The following is an 18,285-nucleotide window of genomic DNA, read 5'->3' as shown; positions in this document are numbered from 1 at the left end:
GACGGCGACGTGAGGTGTAAGGTTGGGGTGTACAACAAGCTACGATGGGTGGGGTGGGGTACGTGATAGAATTTGAGGGGGTAGTGTAAGCCAGGCATCCGAAACAAAGGGTGAAGGGAAATCAATACCCACCCCAGGAATTCCAAATAAAGTATTAGAAAGGGGGGGTACTGAAATACGAAATTTTCCTTACTGGAATAGATGGGTGGGGTGGGGGGATATAAGGTCAGGACTTCAAGCACCTGTCCCGGCGGGCCCGCGGCCCGGCGGGCGATCAGCGGATGAAGTTCATGACTCAGTGACATGATCCGATCGGCGGTGACGGTGGCAGCGAGTCACTGAGTCGGAGTGTACGGTATACTAGGCTCCGTATGGCGGCGGCACAGAGCCCGGACTCCCGAAGGCTGATGGATCGTATGCCAGCAGTGCCAGTCAGATAGCGCCGAGTGACAAAAACGCTTTCCTAGCCGTCTTTCTCAGTAAGGTCCTCTCATGTCTGGATGCTTGGGTTTTACATCCTAGCATACAGTCTCTGATCTCTCATGTGCTCCTCAATTCTGGTTTTGTGTGCATTAAACTCGGTCTTGAGCAAAAACTGTGTTGTTACAACTAAGCCGGGTCGATGTGATATCTGCGTGACTTTGGCATAGTACAACTCTAACAAGTTGAACAAACTTTCAAACTTGTGCCTCCCGGCGTCAAAGGCAGCCCCGGGGCAAGTGTTATGGGCCCGGCCGTGTGCCAGGAGCCTCAGTGAGAGTATGATGGCAATCGTGCTGAATCCGACGGTGTCACTTTCAACTTCTTTTTATTTGATAGTCGACTCCCGGTAAACAGACTAAACCGGCCCGGCCGGCCCTGGCATGCGGCCCAGGACTCAGCCGGGACTCGCCGCCGGGCCGCCGCCGGGGGCAGCCTAATGAATGTAGTCCCGGGCCTACTTGTCCCGTTGAGGGACCCGAAGGGGGTAGGGTATGAGTTGCAAAGTTTCAGAGGGGTGGGGGTGAATGAATGCTGGTGGTCCGATCGTCAGCCTTTCTGAGCAAAGCAGAGGGTGGGTGGAGTGTCGGAGTGGTGGAACCCGCTCGAGGGTAGGTTATGAGCACTTGTTTTGAAATAGGGTAGGGGTAGTGCCCAACCGCCGAGGCAGAAGGAGTCCGCAATGCAAACGAGACATGCGCGGGAAGATGAAAAAGGGAGATGCGAGCAAGAGATAGATGTCAACAATGCACAGGATTGAGGTTAGACAGAATTTGCTGATGTCTTGCAAGCGATTGTGATGCATAGAGATCAGATTGCCCTTCAAGCTGTAGGTTTGAAACCATGGTAATGGGTAAGATGAAAAACAGGTGGGTTGCTGTTAGCAGACAAGATGGAAAAGTAACTGTGCCGGTGTAACCCTAATTGCAAATGAGGGAAATGCCTTGAATCTCTGTAGAAGGCGAGCTGTAGAGCTTAGATAGCACAAGTACTTCAACATTTTGTCCATTGTTGGCGAAGTAGGGTGAATGAAATTTCTCTGTACAGATATGATCTGGTTCATCTCGACTGATTAACAAGCTTCCATGGTTTGCGTGAGTTCATTCTATTCCGCATTGAACCTAATCTTGACCTGCTGTATCTCTTCCACAGGAGCAAGGAACCTGTCTGTGGGAGGCCCCTGAACAGTCAGGCGAACGACCCACAGGGAGGAGGTAAGTTGAGTGCGATCCCACCAGAGAATACTGAGATGTGCTGATCAGCGGCCACTCTCTGAATATCGTTGGTCGGCGAGCAATCGTTTTTGGAGGCTGCACAGAGCAGGATGATAAGCCAACGATACTCAATGAAGCTTATTGCATTGAATTGTCATCGAATGAGTACAAGTGGTTGAAGTTAGACCCTGAGGATCGAAGCATCCCTCCACCACGATGGAGACATACGGGTAACACCATCAGGTACCTTTTACCATCGCTGTGTAATGGAACTCATGATTTCCAAACCAAGTGATACCGAACTCTTCGTTTTCGGTGGAATTGGAGAAAAATGTAGATTGAATGATAGCTTCATACTTGATCTGGAACCTGAAACACCAATTTGGTCTGATGTCTCATCGAATGGAATTCCTCCAAGCCCAAGGTCGTACCATACTGCATCCCTTTGCAACAAACGAATATACGTGAAGTTTTGCTTTGTTCATGAAAATATATTCCTAAATCCTTCGATAGGTGTTTGGGGGGTATGGTGGTCATGGAGAGAGGAGACAGCATTTCAACGATATGCACATTTTTGATATCGAGACAAGGACTTGGCTAGGAGAGGAGAATGGAATCTCTGTAGAACGAGAAGGTTTTCATCGTATCAAACCAAGATTGATTCTAAACCACCTGCAGGTGGCATCAAAACTGAAGGCAGTCTGCCCTCACCAAGATGCAATCATACCACGAATGTGATTGAAAAGACATTCCTGATTGTCACTGGAGGGAGAGACTCGAATCAGTACTTTGATGATACTCACATTTTCTGCACGGCAACGTTTACTTGGACTCAAATACGTATGCATGTACTTTGTTTGTGAGGTAAACTCAAATACATCTTTTCAGGAAACCTCGCAAATCCGACCGCTCCTACACGCTTATGCAGCCATCTTGCTGAAGGAGTGCAATCAGTACCAAGCTACTACCTGTTCGTTTTCGGAGGTCAAACTTCACATGAAAAAAATCGTGAGCCCCAAAACATGTCGAAAATCAGACTGAATGATGTTGTTTCAGGGACTGATTGGTCTTATCGATCGAAGGTTGATGTTTTAGACTGCAAGTCAATGACATGGTTGTCCTCGCAAGGAGTGGTAAGCTCTTTATTTCAAGTTACCGGGTACAAGATCATGACCCAGCTAATACACGTAATCACAGGTGCAAGGAGTTGGTCCGAATGCTAGAGAGGATGCAGCTTGGGCCTTTGACCCAAAGACGGCTAAGATTCTTATGTTCGGAGGGTGGTCCAATGATTGGCTTGACGACTTCTTTACACTTGACGTTTCCGGAATTGTTGGCCCCCCATACGCGGTTCAACGTTTAGAACCAGATGAAGGTCCTATCACAGGAAAAACAGAGGTGATCGTACATGGACTTGATTTCTCCAAGGGAAAGATCACGATCAAATTCACGGATGGGAGAAATGAAGAAATTTCTGAAAAGACTGAATTCATATCTCCTACACAGCTTCGATGCTTATCGCCAGACTGGAGCAAATTCGGACCAGGAGAAGTCTTCGTCAGAGTTTCAATTGGTGGAGAAGGATTCACTGTCAACCGCGTGAAATGGACATACTACGTCAACACGAAACCACAGAAGTGTATTGCATATGGTCCTGGCATCTTTGATAAGGGAGGAATGTGGGGCTTCCCTGCTGTCTTCAAGATACAAGCCAAGGACACCACTGGTCGAAATCGATCATCTGGTGGAGAGGCGGAGTATTGGAAGGTCAAAGTAAGATATGGAGAGATCAAACTCAAGACAAAGCTGGTTGATAACAAGGATGGCACATACGACGTCTCTTATATCCCACCAGGACAGGGAGGAGTCGAAATAGAAGTAGCCTACGATGATCCTGTACAAGGAAGTATCATTCCTATCCGAGGATCTCCTTGGAAGTCATATTTCGAGAATCCATGGGTCAAGTGTAAAGTGCAAGGTCAACCGCCAAGATACAGTCAGGGCATGCAAGCTACCACGCTGATGAAAAAGATTGTTTACTATGGCGGAAGCTCATCGGTGAATATCTTTGATTCGGAGCAACTCAAGTGGGAAATTCCCGAAATCGAAGGGAAAGCTCCTGATGACCGTATGTTTCATTCCTTCACTACTCTAGACAACGAGAAAATGCTTGTTTTCGGAGGGCAAAAACCTGCACCCGAGGACGCCGATCCTGAGACTCAGCCTCCTGCTGACTTCAACTCAGTCCATGTCCTGGTATGTGAAAAAGGGACTTGGAAATGGGCTCCTTCTACAGACATTGCCGGCGACAAGCCAGGAATTACTGCAAAGCATTCTGCATGTTTAATCCCTCTTGGGAAGAAAGTGCTTGTGTTTGGCGGTGTTGACAAAGAAGGTAACAGGAATGATGACCTCCGTATCTTATCAGCACAGAACATCAACAAGATGGATTGGCTTCATATTGGCAAATCTTCCAACTCAGGAATTGAGAGGATCAGCTCCTCCCAAGAACCAACAAGTGAAGATGCAACAACGAACAACCAGTCGGAAACGGGAGCAGAGAACGCTCACGACACGAACGCAAAGGACTCCAAGACAGAAGCTGATGCGAATGAGCCTACGGGTCAAGAACCACCAAAATCAGAAAATGAAGAAGCTGAGCCAGAAGAGGGTGAAGCCGAAGCGACTGAGGAGGATATGAATCTTCCTTTGACAGCACCAGGCAAACGTCTTGGAAGTGGAATTGCTTTTCTCGAGGGAAAGGTCTACTTGTTCGGTGGTGACGCAAGTCACGATGATGGTACGAACATGTTCACGAACATCATGTCTATCGGTACAATCAAAGGAAACAATCCCAAGAATTTCGAAAAAGGAGACCAAATATTGTGGGAGAATTGTGAAGTTTCTGGAGATGTCCCGAAGCCTAGATCAGACTTTATCATTAGTGTCCTCGATGGAAAGATCGTTGTCTACGGTGGTTACGACAGACAAGGCAAGATGCTGGATGACATGTACCAGTTCGACCCTGACACGCAAGAGTGGACGTGCATTTATTCGTCAGATGGTTCGATGGCACCATTGAAGCCCATATCTACCTTCGTCCAAAAACGATTGTTTTCCGTCAGTGGCAAGAAGGACCTGGAGGATGTCCGTGTGTTAGAATTTGGAAGAATCGCAGAGCAGTCCAACTTCTTCGCAAAGATGTCGACAAGAGTTGTTGAGGAACTTGAAAGGCTTTTCAACTGGGAAAGATCAGCTCTTGCAGACTTGAATGTCGATCCAAATGCTGGAGAAACAGAAGATAAGCAGAGAGATCTGCTTTTGAAGGTGAATGGGAGAATCTTTGAGTATAAACAAGAAGAACCCAACATTGAGCTTCAGCTTGATGTCCTGAAGGATGCAATCGGCCTAATTTCAAAGAACGGAATCAATGTTGAGAAGAGTGAAGCTCAAATGACTGAAGTGGTCGAACACTGGGGACATCTGAAAAAGCAAGCTCCGATTGCAAAAGAACTCGGCAAAAAAGTTCAAGAACGCGAGGCCTTGAAGATTAAGAACAACATTCAGAATTTCGAAAGCAAAGTCAAAACATACCAATATGAATTCCGAAAGAAGCCATTGTTTGAATTCAAGACTGGTGTCGGACAGGCATATCAAGACATCTTTCGGACAAGGAGTGAGTTGTTGAAGCTCGAAGATGAATTTGCCGATCTTTCAAACTTTGCGAGGATCTTCGAATTCCCTGAATTGATGGAGCCAACCAGAGCACTGCAAGACCAATGTCATTCTGAGCTGCAGCAAATTGTGCAAATGTGGCATATGGTGGATATGATTGAATATCAGGTTGGCCAGTGGAAGACCACCCTTTGGAACGACATCGATTGTGAGTCGATGGAAGAACGAGCAAAAGGACTTTTTAAACAGCTGAGATCACAAGACAAATTTGTGAAGCAAACTGATTGTTTCGTAGTCTGTGAACAGAATGTGAAGAACTTTCTTTCTACAATCCCCCTCGTGTCAGATTTGAGACATCCTAGCATGCGGGACAGACATTGGAAAATGCTCATGGATTTGACAGGCGTCAAATTTGTCATTGACGATGCATTCAAGCTGGATGATTTGTTACGACTTGAATTGCATAAGTTTGAAGATGATGTAGGAGAGATTGTAAACAGAGCTCAAAAGGAGGAAAAGATGGAGCAGGCTCTGAAGAAAATCGGTAGTACATGGATTGGGCTTGAGTTCAATTTCATCCAGCACAAGGACACTGATGTGCAGCTGATAAAGTTGTCAGAGGAAGATTTTGAGACCCTCGAAGATCATCAACTGCAAATTCAAAATATGATGGGGTCTCGCTATCTCTCTACTTTCGAAGATGAAGAAATCTGCCAGGGTGCTCAAGTACAGACTGTGTCAAGCTGGCAGAAGACACTGTCAGCAGTCTCAGATGTGGTTTCTATCATGAATGAAATTCAAAGGACCTGGGCTTATCTCGAAACGCTTTTCATTGGGTCAGATGAAGTCAAAAAGGAACTTCCTGAGGACACGGAAAGGTTTGCTGGAATTGATAAAGATGTAAGGAAGGTTCTCGCGGATTTTTCTCAAATCAAGCTTGCTGCTAAAGCATGCACGGTTGATGGAGTGCTGAAGTTGTTGGAGGAGACGCAATACAAACTAGAGCTTTGCGAGAAATCCCTTGCAAATTATCTTGAACAGAAGAGGAGAATATTTCCAAGATTTTACTTTGTGTCAACCTCTGATTTGCTTGATATTTTGTCAAATGGTATATCTTTGAAGGGCAACTGATTGTTTGAACTGACTGATTCTGCACAGGAAATCAACCGGACAAAGTGAATTTTCACATGCCGAAGATCATCGCTGCTGTGGATCACCTCGACCTCAACCCAGGTCCCAGTCCGCAAGATAGACCATCAGCCACAGGGTTGGAGTCTTGTGTTGGAATAGAGCATATCGAGTTCACAAAACCTCTGAAAGTCGAAGGAAGGGTTGAGTATTACCTACAGGACATTCAGAACAGACTCACCGAAAGCTTGCGTGACATTATGTTCCAGAGCTTGCAATCATTTGCCACTAAATCTTCTGTTGGAGAATGGTTGAAGTCTGTTCCCAATCAAATCATTTTGACAGTGAGTCTTTTAGATTTCACGACTAAAATGAGAGAAACTTTCCATAATCTTTCCACAAACCCAAATGCAATGAAAGAAATGGCAGATTCCAAAATTGAGGGCCTTACTTCGTTGATCGATTTGGTTCGAACGGACTTGAGCAAAGCGGACCGAATGAAAACCATGTGTCTGATTACGCTAGACGCACATTCAAGAGATATTATCTTGAAGCTTGTCAACTTCAATGTGACAGATATAAATCATTTTGAATGGCAGTCCCAGCTTCGCTTTGAATGGAGAGAAAGTGAAGGGGATTGTTTCGTTTTAATCGTTGATGCAGAATTCAAGTACGGATATGAATATATCGGGAATGGAGCCAGGCTGGTAATTACGCCACTGACTGATAGAATTTACGTCACTGCTACTCAAGCTTTGAAACTTTGCATGGGATGTGCTCCCGCTGGACCCGCAGGAACAGGAAAGACGGAAACAACGAAAGATCTGGGTGCAATGCTTGCAAAGTGTATTTATGTGTTCAATTGCGCTCCAGAGATGGACTACAAATCAATGGGAGACATCTGGAAAGGTCTTGGTGCATCAGGTGCCTGGGGTTGCTTCGATGAATTCAACCGCCTCATTGCAGAAGTTTTATCGGTCTGTTCTACACAATATAAGAGTGTCCTGGATGCAATCGTAGCCCAAAGAAAGACCTTTGTGCTTGAAGGAGCTGAACTGAAACTTGACCCCACGTGTGGTGCCTACATCACGATGAATCCTGGGTATCTTGGAAGGACACCTTTACCAGAGTCGCTGAAGGCTTTGTTTCGTCCAGTTACTGTTGTTGTCCCAGATTTTGCTTTGATCGCCGAAAACATGCTAATGGCAGAGGGGTTCACGCAAGCAAAGCTTCTTGCGGTGAAATTCATAAATCTTTACACCCTTTGCAAGGATCTCTTGTCTAAGGCTATGCATTATGATTGGGGTCTACGTGCTATCAAGAGTGTTTTGAGAGTGGCCGGCGACTTCAAACGTAATGAGCCAGAGAAGTCAGAAATCACTTTGTTGTTCCGATCTCTGAGAGACTTCAATCTTCCCAAGATTGTTGGTGACGATTTGATCATTTTCATGGGATTGTTGGGGGACTTGTTCCCAGGAGAAGATGTTCCTCGGCAGCGCGATTGGGATCTCGAAAAGAAGATCGAAGAATGCTTTGTAGATGTTGGATATCAGCCAGAGGAAAATGCCGTTTTGAAGACTGTTCAACTGTCTGAGTTGTTGGCTGTGCGACATTGCGTATTCATCATGGGAACTTCAGGAACAGGAAAATCAACCTGTTGGAAAATATTGGGTGCTGCGAATGGTAAACGCGGATTGAAGACAACAATCAAAGATTTAGATCCAAAGGCTATCCAAACGACCGAGTTCTATGGATATATTAATTTGACGACTCGAGAATGGAAGGATGGAATATTTTCCATGCTCTTGAGAGAAGCTGCCAACGCTCCCGGAACTGATCCAAAATGGATTATCTTGGATGGAGATTTGGATGCCAACTGGATCGAATCGATGAATTCTGTGATGGATGACAACAAGCTGTTGACACTTGCATCTAATGAAAGAATAGTCATGAAGCCTCATATGCGATTGATTTTTGAATTGAGGGATCTCAAATATGCTACTCCAGCAACATCATCAAGAGCCGGGGTTCTATATATCACAGAAACGAAGCAGTGGTACAATTTTATACAAACATGGGTGATGAAACGAGAAGACGACTCTCCTGAAAGGAAAAGCCTCTTGTTGGAGCTATTTTCTACTTATGTTCCTGACACTCTCTTTGCAATCAAGAAAGAGTTTCGTCATATGCTTCCCGATTTCAACTGTTTAGATTTTAATATGGTTCAGTCATTGACAAGGGTCTTGGACGGTCTGCTGACCAGTGAGAATGTTCCCAAAGACATGGCGAACGAGGCTACCGTCATTGAAACATACTTTGTCTTCGCTGCAATATGGGCCTTCGGGGCTGGTTTCACAATCACAGACGGAATAGACATGCGAAAAAATTTCAGCAACTGGTGGAAATCGAAATGGACTCGAGTGAAACTGCCAACAAAGGGGATGATCTATGACTTTTTTGTGGACAAGGCCACCAGTAAGTTCACCCCATGGGCGCAGGTAGTGCCACAAATCGTGTACGAATCGAGCGTACCGATGGACTCTGTGACTGTACCCACTGGCGAGACTCAGTCGATAACCTTCTTCCTCGATCTGCATGTTGAGCTCAGATATCCTGCTCTGTTGATCGGGCTTGCTGGTGCTGGCAAGACCGCCATGATCAACGGCAAACTGAGAAGCCTCAGCGAAGACTTCATGTCTCTCACTATGAACTTCAACTACTACACTGATGGTAGTGGCTTCCGGTCTATGCTTGAAGCCCCGCTCGAGAAGAAGGCTGGAAGAAACTATGGTCCCCCGGGAAGCATGCGCTTGGTCTACTTTGTGGATGATTTGAATATGCCCCAGCTTGATCCATATGAAACTCAGTATCCCATCTCGCTGCTCCGTCAGTACATGGATTACCAGCACTGGTATGATATGGCGAAGCTGCAGCTGAGAGTCATTCAGAATGTTCAATTCTTGTGTGCTATGAATCCAACGTGTGGATCCTTCGTGGTGAACCCTCGACTGCAGCGTCATTTCATGATCTTCGCGATAGGGTTCCCCGGCTCAGAAGCCCTGATGACTATCTTCTCAACCTTTTTGAAGGGACACTTGAAGAACTTCGGGGACGCTCTCAATGATGAACAATTTGCACATAAACTTATCCAGGCAGCACTTGAATTGCATAACAAAGTCGCCAACACCTTTCGCAAGACTGCCATTAACTTTCACTATGAGTTCTCGATCAGGCATCTTGCCTCGATCTTCAAAGGCATGCTCATGTCCGAGCCTGCATACTTCTCTGAGCAAGCGAAATTCGCTTCTTTGTTCATACACGAGTGTGAAAGGACTTACGGGGACAGGCTTGTATCCACCAAGCATTTGGACGACTTTCAAAAGATTGCCAAGGATGTCGGCAAGAAATACTTTAAGGATTTGGATCAAAGCATCGTATTCCCAACCCCTCTGATCTTCTGTCACTGTTGGAAGGATCTTGATGAGAAGAGCTACAACAAAGCTGAAAGCATGGATTCACTCAGCCACATCCTCAACATGGCTTTGAACTCTTACAATGAGACGAATGCCGCCATGAATCTCGTTCTGTTCGAAGATGCAATGAAGCATGTGTGCAGAATATGCAGAATCCTTCAGAACGGACATGGATTGATGGTCGGAGTTGGAGGGTCGGGTAAGCAATCTCTTTGCAGGCTTTCTGCGTTCATTTGCAACTGCTCTGTGGTTCAAATCGCCATCTCTGGGACGTATGGAATGGGTGATTTGAAGGAAGATATCAAGCAGATGTACTTCAAGGCAGGACTGAAAGGAGAGCAGATAGTCTTCATGTTCTTGGATTCACAGATTGCTGATGAGAGATTCCTTGTGTATTTGAACGAGATGTTGTCATCTGGAAAGATTCCTGGTTTGTTCGCACCCGACGAGGTTGACACCATTTACAACACGATTCGAAATGAAGGGAAAGGAGAGGGTGTCCCCGATGCGAAGGATCCTATGTTTGAGTTCTTCATCGCCAAAGTGAAGAAGAACTTGCACGTGTGCCTCTGCTTCTCTCCTGTTGGAGACGCTTTCAGAAGGCGAGCTTCGCGCTTCCCTTCTCTGATCAACTCGACTGTCATCGATTGGTTCCAGCCATGGCCCGAGACTGCCTTGTTCGATGTCGCCAAGAGATTCCTTCATGACAACGACCTCGGAAAACCAGAAACCAAAGAAGTCATCACCAAATTTATGCCATTCTCCTTCGGTCGAGTCAATGAAGCCTCAGAAGAGTATCTAGCGCAGGAGAAACGATACAACTACACCACACCAAAGTCATTCCTAGAGCTGATATATCTATACAAGAACATGTTGGCCAAGAAAAGATCAGATTTGGAAGCAAACATATTGCGTTTAAGCAATGGTCTCGACAAATTGGAACATACTGCCTCTGATGTTGCCATTCTCGTTGAGCAAGTGAAAGTGAAGTCTGTTGAAGTAGAAGCAGCTAAGGTGAAAGCTGACGAAGTTGCGGAAGTAGTCGGAGGAGAGAAAGCCAAGGTTGAAGAAGCTGCGGCTGCGGCGCAAGAGGAGGCAGCCAAGACTGCTGTGATTGCAAACAACGCATCGATCATGCAAGAAGATTGTGAGAGAGACCTCGCTGCTGCTATTCCCGCAGTCGAGAAGGCTGAAGCTGCGCTCGATACCCTCAACAAAAAGGATCTCGGAGAGTTGAAGAGTATGGGAAAACCACCTCCAGGTGTAGACGATGTCACTGCTGCAATCTTGGCTATTCGAGGAGAGGGGCCCAAGAACAGAGATTGGAACGCAGCAAAGAATATGATGAAGGATGTCAACAAGTTTATCGAAGACTTGAAAGGATTGAAGCAAGTCATCGACAATTCCCAGATGCAGGCAAAGTTTGTTGAAGCAGCAAGGCCATATTTGGCTTACGAGCATGTGAAGGACACTGAAATCATGAAGAAAAAGTCAAATGCTGCAGCAGGTCTTTGCGAGTTTCTTCTCAACATTGTCGTTTATTACGACATTGTTGTGACTGTCGAACCGAAGCGTCAAGCTTTGAAACAAGCACAAGACGAGCTGGAGGCAGCAAACACGAAGCTGGCTGAGGTCAACGCGCATGTGGCTGATCTCGAGGCCAAGCTCGCGGTCTTGATCCAAGAGTATGACAAGGTTGTAGCCGAGAAGAACGCTGTGGTTGCAGAGGGCGAGCGCCTCCAGAACAAGCTCGGTCTGGCTCAGCGCCTGATGGCTGCCCTCGGCTCAGAGCAGGAGCGATGGGCAATCAATGTCCAACAGATGAAGGCTGATGCTGAGCTGCTACCTGGTGATGTCTTGATAGCGTCTGCTTTCGTCTCGTACGTAGGATGCTTCAACAAGCTGTTCAGGAACAAACTGATCAACGACGTTATGCTTCCCTACCTCAAGCAGAACAACGTCCCGCTGTCCGGCAACCCCGATCCCATGTCGATCCTTACAGACCCTGCTCAAGTAGCGCGCTGGAACAGTGAGGGCCTGCCGTCCGATCGAGTTTCGATTGAAAATGGCGCAATCACCACCTACGCCGAACGCTGGCCGCTCATGATCGACCCCCAGCTGCAAGGGATTGTATGGGTGCGAGAGAAGGAGAGCAAGAACAACTTGCAGGTCACCAGGCTGGGTACAAAGAAACTCCTGGAGACGATGGAAAGAGCCTTGGAGTCTGGTTGGTCAGTGATGATTGAAAACCTTCAAGAATCGCTCGATGCGGTGATTGGCCCAGTCATTGGACGTCAGAAGACCAAGAAGGGAAGAAACTTTTTTGTGAAGCTCGGGGACAAGGACGTCGAATATAACGACAACTTCAAGCTCATTCTACATACCAAACTTGCCAACCCGCATTACCCCCCTGAAGTTCAGGCGGAGTGCACTCTGATTAATTTTATGGTCACCGAGGTGAGTCAACCGCCGTTTTCTTCAGTGATCCTGTTACAATACCCGCTTGACTTGTTTCTTTAGGATGGTTTGGAGGATCAGCTGCTGGCGAAAGTTGTTACCAAAGAAAGGCCAGATCTTGAAGAAGAGAAAACGACCTTGATAAAACAGCAGAATGAATTCACCGTGAGGCTGAAGCAGCTTGAAGACGATCTGTTGAGAAAGCTGGCCGAAGCTCAAGGAGACATCACTGAAGATGTCGCCCTGATCGAGTCCCTGGAGGACGCGAAGAAGACTTCGATCGAGATCAACGAGAAGGTAAATTGCCATGAGAAGTTGTTGCACGAAGAGCGCTGATGCTTCATGTGATAGGTTGCAATCGCCAAGGAGACAGAGATTACCATTAATCAAGCTCGTGAGGATTACAGAGGTGTGGCGAACAGAGGAGCTCTGCTCTTCTTCGCTCTGGGAGAAATGTTCAAAGTGCACAGCTTCTATCACTACTCCCTTGCAGCCTTTACTGCTGTGTTCCTCAAATCCATCGACTCGGCAGGCAAGAAGTACGTGGGCGATTCCATGCACGTCCAAAAGTTGATACAATGCACCAAAGGAAACAACCCGTGAGTGTTGGAGACTTCCCCTGGTGTGGTTGTCATTGACACTTGACTTCAGGTTCAAGAGGTTCCGTGTTGCTGCAATGATGATCAAAGCTGGGCTGAAAGGAAAATTGGAGAATGGGGAGATACAAACAAATGAAAACATCGACCTCTCCAACAGATTGAGAGAGTTGACGTATTCGATCTCGTATGGTATTTACAATTTCACAAGGAGAGGGCTATTTGACGAGCACAAGCTCTTGTTCGTTACCAGCATCTTCTTGAAGATCTTGCAGAGAAACCCTGAAATTCATGTCTCCAATGAGCACAAGGGCGAGCTCAATCCGGATGAAGTGCAGTACATGTTGAAAGGGACGAAGAACATGAACGCACCTCTAATGAGTGCCGAGGTCTCTGCTTTCATCAACGAGAATGCCTGGCAATCGGTCTGTGGGCTTGCAGAGATACCAGCCTTCCAAAAGATCACACAGGACATCGAGTCCGGTGCCAAGCAGTGGGAAGAGTGGGTGAAGCTGGAGCAGCCAGAGTTGAAGCCACCTCCTGGGGAGTACGGCAACTACGCAGAATTCCAGAAGCTCTGCATATTGCGAGCTCTGCGTCCGGATCGTCTGACGGCTTCCCTGCGGACTCTCATCATTCAGAGGTTCGGGAAGATGTTCATTGATGAGGAGGCATTCAACATTTTCTCAATCTACCGCGAGACGGCCCCGCAGACCGCAGCCTTCTTTTACCTCTTTCCAGGAGCGGACGTAGTGGCGGATCTTGACCCTCTGCTGAAGAAGAAGGGCTTCTCCGTGGAGAATGGAATGTTCATCAACATCTCCATGGGTCAGGGCCAGGAGCCAGTGGCAGAGCAAGCGCTGGACAGGTGCATGAAGGAGGGAGGATGGGTGTTCCTTCAGAACATCCACCTCATGTCCTTGTGGGTCAAGGTCCTCGAGAGAAAGCTCGAGGCCTCACAAGAGGGGACTCACCCTGACTTCCGATGCTTCTTGTCGTCGGAACCTCCTCCTCTGCCCTGGCAGCAGACCATTCCTGAAGCGATCCTGCAGAACTCCATCAAGGTGTCGAACCAGCCAGCTCAGTCCCTCCGCGCAAACCTGCTAAGGGCCTGGCAGGCATTCGACCAGAACTTTATAGACACGTGTCACAGGAAGGAGGACTTCAAGCCTGTGCTGCTAGCCCTCTGTTGCTTCCATGCCCTCATCAACGGCCGTCGAAAGTTCGGCTTCATCGGTTGGAGCTGCAGCAACATCTACGGTTTCACCATGGGCGACCTGGCGCAATGTGCTCAGGTTGCGGTGAATATGTTGAATGCAAGGACAGGGTCACGAGCGAACGAAGAGGTCCCGTACGCGGACCTGAAGTACATCTTCGGAGAAATCATGTACGGAGGACACATCACTGACAAGTGGGACCGACGTACCAACGTGACCTACCTCGAGACCCTCGTGATCCCTCAGATCTACCAGGAGGGGCACGAGCTCTTCCCAGGGTTCAAGTCCAAGCTGAAGGGCAACTACGAGGAGTACCTGAATCACATCGACTGGAACCTTCCACCTGAGACCCCCGTCGCCTTCGGGCTGCACCCCAACGCGGACATCTCGTACCTGAACAACGAGTGCTTCAACTTGTTCAAGCAGTTAATGGAGCTTGGAGGAGGAGGAGGGGGAGGAGGAGGGGCCTCGAAAGAAGATGTCATTGCAAAGCAGGTGACAGACTTCCTCGGGAGACTTCCTGAGGACTTCAACATCTTCGACATCAAGACCAGGATCGGACCCCCCGAGAATCTCACCCCTTACCTTGTGCTGCTGCTCCAGGAATGCGAGCGAATGAACATCCTACTCGGCACCATGCGCAAGTCGCTGATCGACCTGCAGCTGGGGCTGCAGGGAGCCCTGAACATCTCCGACATGATGGACAAGCAGATGACGTCGATGTTCATGGATCAGATCCCATCGGTGAGGCCTGTGAACACTCTTGTTTGACCTCTGACTCGCTCTGCAGACGTGGGAGAAGGATGCATGGAGGACCTTGAAGTCGCTGCCTGTCTGGTTCCAGGACGTGCTGGATAGGATCAAGCAGTTCGCAGACTGGGCTGACTCGCTGAAGATGCCTCCCTCCGTCTGGCTGTCGGGGACGTTCAACCCGATGGCGTTCGTGACTGCCGTCATGCAGACGACAGCGAGAGCGCACCAGTGGCCTCTTGATGACGTGGAAACGTTCACGGACATCACTAAGATGGAGTGGGAGCAGCCGGAGGGGCAGCCGGAGGAGGGCGCCTACATCCATGGCCTCTTCATCGAGGGCGCTAGATGGGATCGTGAGGTAGAGCTGGAGCATGCTGCGAGGGAGATGACTTTCCTGACTTATCCTTGTGCAGGCCGACGAGCTGCGAGACTCTATTCTACGAGAGCTCGCCCCCCCAATGCCAGTCATCCACCTCAAGGCCATCCCGACCAAGGAGAGGAGAATGACGGGGTACTACGACTGCCCGGTGTACTACGTCTCGCAACGAGGCGGAGGCAACCCGCCCGGTTCCTACGTGTTCTTCTCTCAGCTCAAGACCTCCGAGCCTACTGTGGTGACCCTCTACGGCATCTACTGTTACAAGTGGGTGCTGGCAGGAGTTGGGATCCTGTTGCAGATAGACTAAGCACAAGTCACAGTCTTAGATCGAGCCAGATGCATCTGGCTCACGTACACTAGCGCTAGTGTATGTTTGTTGAAGAACAAGTGCCTGATACTGCTAACTCCCGTACTTGGCACTTGTCCAGGGCTGGACAGGCGGAATGGGTGAGTCTCGTTGATTAAAGTTGTGAATCGACCAGAGGGTTCGAACCTGCGACCAGACGTCACACGCGCATGTGCGGACGAAGGGAGGAATGAGCGTACGAGGTAGAGGGTGAATATGCCCAGCCACACGGTGGTCATTCCCAGCTGCAAGTTCTGCCCGCAAACAGGTCAATCAAAGTGCATCCGGCTCCAGGTCGCCCACCTTGCCCGCCAGCAGGACCAGTGCAAGTCCACACGCCCCGAACATCATCCCCCTCACCACGATTTGATAGAACTTGGCTGCAAGCGCGTCAGTCCTGCGCACGAGTTGTCGGTCCCTCACCGGCGATGAAGATCGACTCCACGACGTCGCACAAGGCCGACAGGGGCATGATGCAGGCCACCAAGGGAAGCTGCTGTGACGCGAACGACTGGTGTGGAGTGAGACTAGCGAGATGCTGGTGCGATTGCTCCACCTGAACGATCTCGCTGCTTGTCATCACCGATGGAATCCACGAGCTTCCTAGGATGACGATAGCAGCTCCTGTCATGCCGAGCGACGTGCTGCATGAGGAGAAGGAGGGGAAGGAGAGGGCGAAAGTCAGTTTGCAACAAACAAGTGGTAATGATGAGTAGAGTGACATTGAGGAGGTGGAAGGGGATGGCTTTACCTGATGCCCATAACCCTCATGGAGACCTTCCGAGCCTGTTTGCCCTGAGCACTCTCGACTCCCCCCCACTCCTCATCGCACCTGATCGAGTTTCGACATCTTCTTGGTCGCATTCCACTCAGCCAGCAACGTCGCCACGAGCGTCTGCTCTAGTCAGGCCTCCCCTCCCTCCCTGCACTGCATCCTCACCTGGCCTGCGACCGACATGGGCCACCAGAGCACGGAAAGGAGGGACCAACACTGCCCAGTAGCTCAGAGGGTCCAACGAGCCAGTAGGGGAACCTGACGAACGATCTCCGAGCTTGCGACAGCGGCAGAGCCGAAGGATGAGGCCATCCGTGTGGTGGCGGTGAAGGAGAATTGCTCGACGAGCTGAGAGGTTGGTGAATGAGGAGGAGATGAAGGCGAAACGAGGAGGTCAGACCTTCCTGAACGTCAAGGCCCCTCCGGGAGCGCAGAGGTCGAGGAACAAGCTTCTCTCAGGCAGCCTGCGATGCGTGAGCGCGTCTGACGTTGGAAGTGAGGAGACGATCTGACCGGCAGAAGTCTTTGAGTCGCAGCCTCTCGTGCTTGACAAGGAGGAACGTCAACGCTATACAGCTGCCCAGACTCGTCACGTCGTTGTCTCCCTCCATCGTCAGCTTGCCTGCAGTATCGAGAGAGAGCGTCCGCGAGCCCAGCACCCGCCACACCCTAGGCAGAAGCATAAGAGACAGACAGGAGCCCTTGCGATGGTGCATACCAGCCCGATCTTGAAGAGGAAGATGTATCCCATGCACACCTTACACAAGCTGGTGCGGTCAGAGGTGAGATGAGGGCAGCTGGAGTTGTCCTACCTGCTCAGGACGTTTCCGACGAGAGGAGTAGTGAGATCTTTGTATCCCCGATAAGCTCCGATGATGGAGAAGAAGATGATAGTCGCTGGGATCCCCAAACTCTTTCCTTACCGTCACTGAAAGTAGCACATCCACACCTCTCTCACCTTGCTCCTCATGTATGCTACTGCATACGGAAACGCCTCGGCACTGTTGCTTCCTCCCACCAGCGCGACGAGGTTGGGAGCGAAGTACCATGCCAGGCTCGAAGACGCGAGGCCGAGGATGGACGCGAAGATGATCGAACCGGCGATGACTCTGGAGCCTTCAGCTGAAACCTCCTCGAGGCTTGCGCGAGGCTCTTGACTAGAGAGTTCGTGCGCGTCAGCTGCACTGTAGGACTTGGCCAGGACTTGAGCGAGAGTTGTGGTGGTGGTCACGACCATGAAGAAGAAAGTGAACCCAAAGTAGTTGAGGATCGTGTTTGACATCCCGACACCCGCCAGGCTGAGCGCTGCTTCCGGAAGCCGCCCGATGAAGGAAACGTCGATGAGGGTGGTGATAGGATCCAGCAGAACGGCTGTGTAGCTGGGTATAGCCATGCTGATGATCTCACGGTCGTACTTTCTGTCAAAGACCGACCATTGCTTCCATGATTGACCCTCAGCTTTTCCCTTGTCTTGCTGGTTATGCTCCACTCCTTGTGGGATCTTGTCTGTTCCTGACACAACTTGGTTGATGTCGGTGTTAGATTTTCTGTCGCCCTCGCCTTTGAAGTCATTGCTCACGCTCATGTGCATGCCTCTCATGGGGCAACGAACAGACTTCATGGTCCGCAGACACAATCGCCTGAAGCTCAAACCCGACGAAACTACCTTCACCTCCTCGTGTACATGCTGCTTGAAGCTCATCATAGTGAAGGAGTCGGTCAAAGTTGCGACGCTCATCAGCATCATAGCAAGTAGATGACCCCTCATGGCCTTGCTTTGGGCGATCCTTAT

General features: G+C 49.1%; 2 protein-coding genes across 2 annotated transcripts; one reads left to right on the top strand and one right to left on the bottom strand.

Annotated features, from left to right (window-relative positions):
* Positions 1–44: 44 nt before the first annotated feature.
* Positions 45–15,854, top strand: GUITHDRAFT_159530 (hypothetical protein; the record flags this gene model as incomplete). The annotated part of the gene is made up of 15 exons (XM_005834763.1): positions 45–48; positions 1,640–1,694; positions 1,743–1,937; positions 1,987–2,158; positions 2,208–2,337; positions 2,373–2,534; positions 2,583–2,702; positions 2,751–2,827; positions 2,892–6,477; positions 6,528–12,427; positions 12,491–12,724; positions 12,779–13,026; positions 13,079–14,984; positions 15,031–15,351; positions 15,407–15,854. 15 exons carry the CDS (start codon positions 45–47, stop codon positions 15,677–15,679), a joined length of 13,383 nt encoding a protein of 4,460 aa, XP_005834820.1. The 3' UTR covers positions 15,680–15,854.
* Positions 15,773–18,261, bottom strand: GUITHDRAFT_106387 (hypothetical protein; the record flags this gene model as incomplete). The annotated part of the gene is made up of 15 exons (XM_005834762.1): positions 15,773–15,865; positions 15,919–15,972; positions 16,022–16,098; positions 16,142–16,229; positions 16,275–16,362; positions 16,470–16,504; positions 16,551–16,613; positions 16,659–16,709; positions 16,761–16,841; positions 16,894–16,957; positions 17,007–17,115; positions 17,153–17,162; positions 17,212–17,260; positions 17,306–17,406; positions 17,452–18,261. 15 exons carry the CDS (start codon positions 18,259–18,261, stop codon positions 15,773–15,775), a joined length of 1,773 nt encoding a protein of 590 aa, XP_005834819.1.
* Positions 18,262–18,285: the final 24 nt, after the last annotated feature.

The sequence above is a fragment of the Guillardia theta genome, assembly GCF_000315625.1.
Source record: "Guillardia theta CCMP2712 unplaced genomic scaffold GUITHscaffold_24, whole genome shotgun sequence".
NCBI lineage: Eukaryota > Cryptophyceae > Pyrenomonadales > Geminigeraceae > Guillardia > Guillardia theta.
This window is presented reverse-complemented; position numbering and strand designations above follow the sequence as displayed.